General features: G+C 41.4%; 1 protein-coding gene across 1 annotated transcript in view; it reads left to right on the forward strand.

The window, feature by feature from the left end:
* Positions 1-6,573, forward strand: part of SNX31 (sorting nexin 31) — a 74,828-nt gene that overhangs the window by 67,359 nt on the left and 896 nt on the right. The window contains exon 13 of the mRNA XM_007934826.1: positions 3,652-3,708. Within this exon, the coding sequence (XP_007933017.1) occupies positions 3,652-3,708 (57 nt within the window). The remainder of the gene's footprint in view (positions 1-3,651; positions 3,709-6,573) is intronic.

Consider the following 6,573-nt stretch of genomic DNA (forward strand, 5'->3'; position numbering starts at 1 on the left):
TAAAACATTTGGAAAATTTTCCTGAAGTTTTCATTTAAATTTAGTTAGATGACATCTTTAGTTTTACATCAATCTGTGAATACTTGGCTGTGCAGCTTTTTTCTAAGGGAATACTTACTTACATCTTATACTTGTTCGTCTTCTAGAACAGAAAATTTTTTTCAGGGAAAATGAAATTCATTGCCTCTTGCTGTTTGAACAATTAAGAATGTGCTAAACCCAAACCCATTGCCCTCACCATGTCATTCCTCCACAGAGTAGGTGGTAGGTTTGAACTGCTGACCTTTTGGTTAGGAGCTGAGCACTTAACCACTGTGCAGCAGGATTCCTTCAACTTGTACTAGAATAGCAAATCGAAACAATAAAGGAATCAAGGAAGCTATTTTTAAAAGAGTAATAAAAATCCACCTTCCTATTCAAGATGGGCCCCTTAGGCTCCCATCATTATAAATTTAAAAGAAGTAGTAGAAAGAGAGAAGGAAAGTAATTAACTGAAGGAGCCCCTCTAAAAAGACAAGTGCTCTTCCATGTGGATGAATGAAATGGAAGCTACTTGATGCAGGAAATACTTGTGCAATGAATAGCAAAGAGTTTGCTCAACAGATTGGAGAGTGTGGTGATCTATTTAAAGTTTCAAGAAAACCACATTAACTATGCTTCTCAGATTTGCACACGAATAGAAATCTATAATTTATCACTGTGGCTAATGGCAAAATCAACCTATTACTCAGTACTTGTATTTTTTATCCAAATACTCACCAAATTTTCTTTCCACAAGTTTAATTTTATTCCCTTATTTTGATTCTTGGAAAGAAAGTTAAGACGCTTCTTGAAAACTGGACCTTCAGGACTTTTTAATGTTGTAGGGACAGTCCACACTTCAATCTGGAACTTCATCTACAAATTTCCTGGATAAAAATGGGGCCCTGGAGACAGGTCATTCTCTGCTTGAACTCATACTGTGTTCTGGGCCCCACACAAAATACAGTTGACTAGAACATGGCCTTTTGTGGCCCTTAAAGGAATCATAGAAATCTTGGCCTTGTCCTTCAGTGGTTGTTAGGTAAATACACAAAACCTGAACTAACACATGTCATTTATAGGTGTGTATGGACTAAGACACAGAATTTTCTCTTTTCCAAGGCAAATTCTGATTCTAAGAGTTTTAGAAATATGAAGATTCTGGGTGGGGGGAAGTTGAGGAAATGGTAACAAACAAGTGTTGTAAATAAAGTAGATGGCCCCTAGAAGCAGAACTTTTAAAAAGTTATTGAAACAGGTGTTGAACATAGGAACACTTCCATTATGAATACTAACCTAAAAGAAGTCCTACGTGTTGGTCCTTATAGCAATAAACAGAATTAAGTTAAGCATACTTAAGAATTGATTGCTCTTTTGTAGTGTAGTATTATTACATGGCCCACATATTTTTAAATATCCACATTATATTTTCTCTTGAATGATAATAATTGATTTACCCTTTCTATCATTTATAAAAGGAGTTCTGGTGGCGTAGTGCCTAAGGCATTTGACTACTAACGAGAAGGTTGGCAGTTCAAACCCAAGAGCCACTCCATGGCAATCTACTTCTGTAAAGAGTTACTGCCTCAGAAACCCAATGGGGGTTGCTATGAGTCAGAATCGACTCAATGGCAGTGAGTTTTGGTTTTATCATTTATAAGGAGCTGTGGTGGTGTGGTGGTTAAGGCATTGGGCTGCTAACCAAAAGGTCAGTGGTTCAAACCCACCAGCTGCTCCATGGAAGAAAGATAAGGCAGTGTAAAGATTTACAGCCTTGGGAACTCGATAGGGGTTGCTATGAGTTGGAATTAACTCGATAGCTGTGAGCTTGGTTTGGTTTGGCTCTATCATTTATGAATGCCTATATTTATTATGTCAAGAGCCTTAGTAGCACAGTGCTTAAGCGCTCAGCTGCTAACCAACCCACAAGTTGCTCTGAGGGGGAAAGATGTGGCAGTCTGCTTGCATAAAGATTACAGCCTTGGAAACCCTGTAGAGCCATTCTACTCTCTCCTATAGGGCACTACGTGTCAGAATTACTCAACAGTAACAGGTATATTTATTATGCAAAGGCTGGGAACTGAGAATCCAGTGTCAAGGAGCTTATTTGTTAGAAGAGACAGACAGTTATAAAGAGAATTTACAAATACAGAGGGATAAGTTCTATGCCATGTTTGAGATATGTACATTATATTATATTAAACATATTTGTTTAATGGTATAGTTCCTTTCTTTTTAGTAAGAAGAACCTAAGAACTCTTTCCTACAAGCCCTGGTTAGGTCACATTTCCTAGGTCTGCCAGACACTCTGTTTGCTTCTTGACTCTTTCCTACCCTTCTCTGTGCCCTAGAAGCCTGACCTCTGTGTGATATGTACCATGGCTTTGCTCTCTAAACCCTGATTGGGTTCACCCAATGGGAAACCCAGTAGAGACTGGAGGGTGGGAGAAAAGTGAGACTGGTGCATTTATTTTTCCAACTCTGTCCCTGCTAGGTCTCTGTGGTTGGTATGTCCTACTGAGGGTCATAGCTTCTAGCAGGCACCCTCTCCCTACAGCTACAGCTAATCTTTCAGGTTCTGGTAGTAACTCCTCCCCCTTTCCCATCAGGGCTTTTAAAAAAAATAGAACCCACTGCCACAAAGTCAATTCTGACTCACAGTGACCCCATTGGGTTTCTGAGGCAGTAAATCTTTAAGGAAGTAGATTGCCTGGTCTTCTTCTGTGGAGTGACTGGTGGGTTTGAACCGTCAACCTCCTGGTTAGCAGTCAAATGCCTTACGTAGAAAAATTGCCTGTCCAGTTGACTTCGACTCGTGATGACCCAGTCTGTGTCAGAATAGAGCTATGCTCCATAGGATATTCAATGATTGATTTTTCATAAGTAGTTTGCTAGACCTTTCTTCCAAAGCATCTCTGGGTAGATTTGAACTCCCAACCTTTGGATTAGCAGCAGAGTACAGTATCCATTTGTACCGCCCAGGGACTCAGGCCAAGAGGTGGTAAGAATTCCCCCTATGTCCCCTTAACCCCTTTGTGCCAGCCCGTGGGAGCTCCAACATCCCTTCTTTGGCTCCCCTCAACCCTGCCCACACCCCCGTTAAACAGTTAAATGGTTCTTTTTGAAACCCTCCTCAATTACCCCATATGAGTGCACCATCTGTTTCCTGCTGGGACCCTGGCTGTTATACTAGGTTTACTTTATGTCTATGAGGTATAGTCAAGTGTCTTGAACTTCAGTTTGATTTGTCATTTGATTAACAATGCCCTTTGATTAATCAAAGCCCTGTTTGGCTTTGATTCAGCATATGGATTGGAATGCTGTGGATTAGTTCAGGATTTGTAAGTACACTTAATTTTGTGTGAAGTCCTTTTTAAAGCTTTGTTATCAGAAAATCCATGGGCAACAACCAGTATTAAACATTAAGCTTCGCTTAACTTTTGGAGTCGATTTCTGGACCATTTAGATACTTGCAATGTAAGGGGGAGTGTGCAGATGACATGCAGGTGTCCCGCTGACTGGCAGCCCTCAAGACCATTAAGAGGATTACTGTGGAAGGGGAAATGTGCTCGTTCGACAGGGTGTTTGTGTGTTTGCTCCTCCTGGCTGACATTTCGCTAATCTATTTAGCAGATTGAAGTTCCGGAACAAGGCAAAAGCAGAAGAAACCACATTCAACAAAGCCAGGTCTGTGAGTAAAATTATGTAATTGAAGAGTTGTAATTTTGATGAATCTGCCTGTTTTCCTAAGTAACCAAAGCCATTCTACTTCTAAGTCCAGAATTCTGTTTCTCAGAAGCTCCTCCATGTGGGTTGAGCCGACTGGAGGGCCATCACAGGAATGTGTTATTTTTATTGTCACACCCAGTGGGACTGTGAAAAATGCTTACCTGATTTTTTGCAGAAAATGTCCCAAGAGGAGCTCGAATTCTTTAGTGATTTTCTTGCATACCCCATGCATTTTTTTTAAAAAAAAACTTTCTAGCATTTATATTTTAGTTTTACAGATTTCCTGCATTATACACTATATAAAACAACTTTCAAGTTTATAAACTATTTTTTTTTGTTTGAGCATGTAGGTCTGCTGTGCAGATAACAATAAAAGTAAAAAGCATCATAGAAAACATTAGCCAAATACCAGGCACCAAAAACAACAACAGAAACCAGTTGCCATCAACTCTGACTCATGGTGACCCCATGTGAAACCCTTTGGGCACTTACTATGTGCCAGACACTGTTTTAACCCCTTTATATTGAACTAATTAATTTATCCTCCTTCAATTAATTAATTCACTAAATGAACTCATTCATTCCAGAGTGGTACAAATGGCTAACTGGCTCAGCTGCTTACTGCAAGGTTGGAAGTTCAAGTCCACCTAGAGGCACCTGGAAGAAAGGCCTGGTGATGGACTTTTGAAGAATCAGCCATCAGAAACCCTATGGAGCACAGTTCTGCTCTCACACACATGGGGTCACCATGAATTGGGATTGACTCAACAGCAGCTGATTATCTGCACTGTTGTTGTTGTTGTTGTTATTTGCCATCAAGTGGGATCCGACTCATAGCGACCCCTCCTTGGGTTTCCGAGGCAGAATCACTTATGGAAGTAGATTGCCCAACCTTTCTTTCAAGGAGTGGCTGGTGGGTTTGAACCGCCAGCCTTCTGGTGAGCAGTCAAGTGCCTTAAACACTATGCTACCAGAGCTCCTGATCAGTTGAGGAAATTGGGGCACAGAGAGATTGAGTGACTGCCCAAGGTTGCACAGTAATCACTGGCAGAGGGTACAGGCTGTCTGACTCCAGAGCAGTGCCCTTAACCACCTTTTGTAATTTGTCCTTTTTAAGTTCAAATCCTAGTGTATGTGATCAAAATACAGGTGACCCTCTAAGTAGCATTTGAATAGATTTTATTACTGGCCTACCTCCTGTCACAGAGTCTGATATGTACATTAAGGACCTTAGTATATATTTCTTGAGTGAGTAAGCTTAGGGAAAACAAAACAGTAAAACGCAAAGCTTTCTGTGTTTCATAATTACAGTATTTCTGGCTGATTAGATCAGAGACAAGAGACAGAAACTCCACCACATACTGGCAGTGTGTCTTCAGGCAGGTCAGAAACCTAAATGTGCATAAGGGATTCCTGAGGTGCTCATTAAAATGCAGATTCCTGAGTCTGTCCCCCTAACACCCACCCTCCACCCCACAAAAACTGATTCAGTAGATCTGGGGTTGGGGCATTGAAAATCAGCATGTATAAGGAGTGTGAGAAACACTGCACCAAGCTTCAGTTTTTTCATCTACAAAATGTAGGTGGTATCACTCCAACATTTAAATTTATACAGATTTCAGCAGCATACTGACAACAGAGCTACGGTTCTCAAACTTGACTGTGCTTTAGAATTGCTTCCTAAACCACCAAACTCACGGCCACTGAGTCTTTTCCCACTCATATCAACCCCAAGCGTTTCCGAGGCGGTATCACTACAGAAGTAATTGCCCAGTCTTCCTTCCGAGTGGGTTTGAACCACCAGTTTTCTTGGTTAGCAGTCAAATGCCTTAGGCACTACACCACCAGATCTAGAATTGCTTGGGAAGCTCTAAAAAATAATGATGGGGCCCTCTCCTCAGAGATTCTGATTTAATTGGTCTGGGGCAACTGAACATGGAATTCTTTTACACTCCCCGTATAGTTCTATGTGCAGCCAGGATTGGAACCATTATTCTGGAACTGTGGTTCTCAAAGAACACCCCTGGACCAGCATATTCGCTTCCTCTGCAAACTTATTAGAATTTAATAGAAATGGAAATTTACCAGGCCACCCAAACCCACTGGAACAGAAACTCTGGAGGTGGGGCCCAGCAATCTGTGTTTAGGAAGGCCTCCAGGTGAATCTGAGCATGTTCAAATATGAGAACACTGTCCTAAAGCAACAGACAACACAATACACAACACAACTGAGGTCAACATGGATGCTAATGCAACTACAGTCTCAGACGAGCAGCATTTCTAACACAGGCAGCCCTCCCTCATGGTTTGAGCATGGCCAGCGTTTCAGAAGGGGGCTTGGGGTCCAACTACACTGAATTTCATTTTCTTTATTTAGCAACCTTACTCCAAGCTAGATACTGTTATAGATGCTTTTTTACATATAACTCTTTTAATCCTCACAACAACCCAGAGACAATTATTACCCTTGGTTTTCAGCTGAAGAAAGGAGCCCTGCTGCCACAGTGAAGGTCGGTGGTCCAAACCCACCATTCTTGCCATGGGAAAGATGTAGCAGTCTGCTTCCATAAAGATTACAGCCTTGGAAACGCTGTGGGGCAGTTATACTGACTGTTATACTGATTCTGACTCCTATGAGTCAGAATCCACTAGAGGGCAGCAGGATTGGTTTTGAGTTATAGCTGAAGGAACTGAAATACAGAAAGTTTAAGTAACGTGCCCAAGGCTACATAGCTTGTAAATGGCCAAGCCAGGATCCAGGCAGTCTGACTTCAGAGTCATTTAACCGCTCTGCCATGGGCCTCTATTAAGAAAAATCCCCTG

Source organism: Orycteropus afer, unplaced genomic scaffold (genome assembly GCF_000298275.1).
Source record: "Orycteropus afer afer isolate SDZICR_OR568_19922 unplaced genomic scaffold, OryAfe1.0 scaffold00021, whole genome shotgun sequence".
Classification (NCBI taxonomy): domain Eukaryota; kingdom Metazoa; phylum Chordata; class Mammalia; order Tubulidentata; family Orycteropodidae; genus Orycteropus; species Orycteropus afer.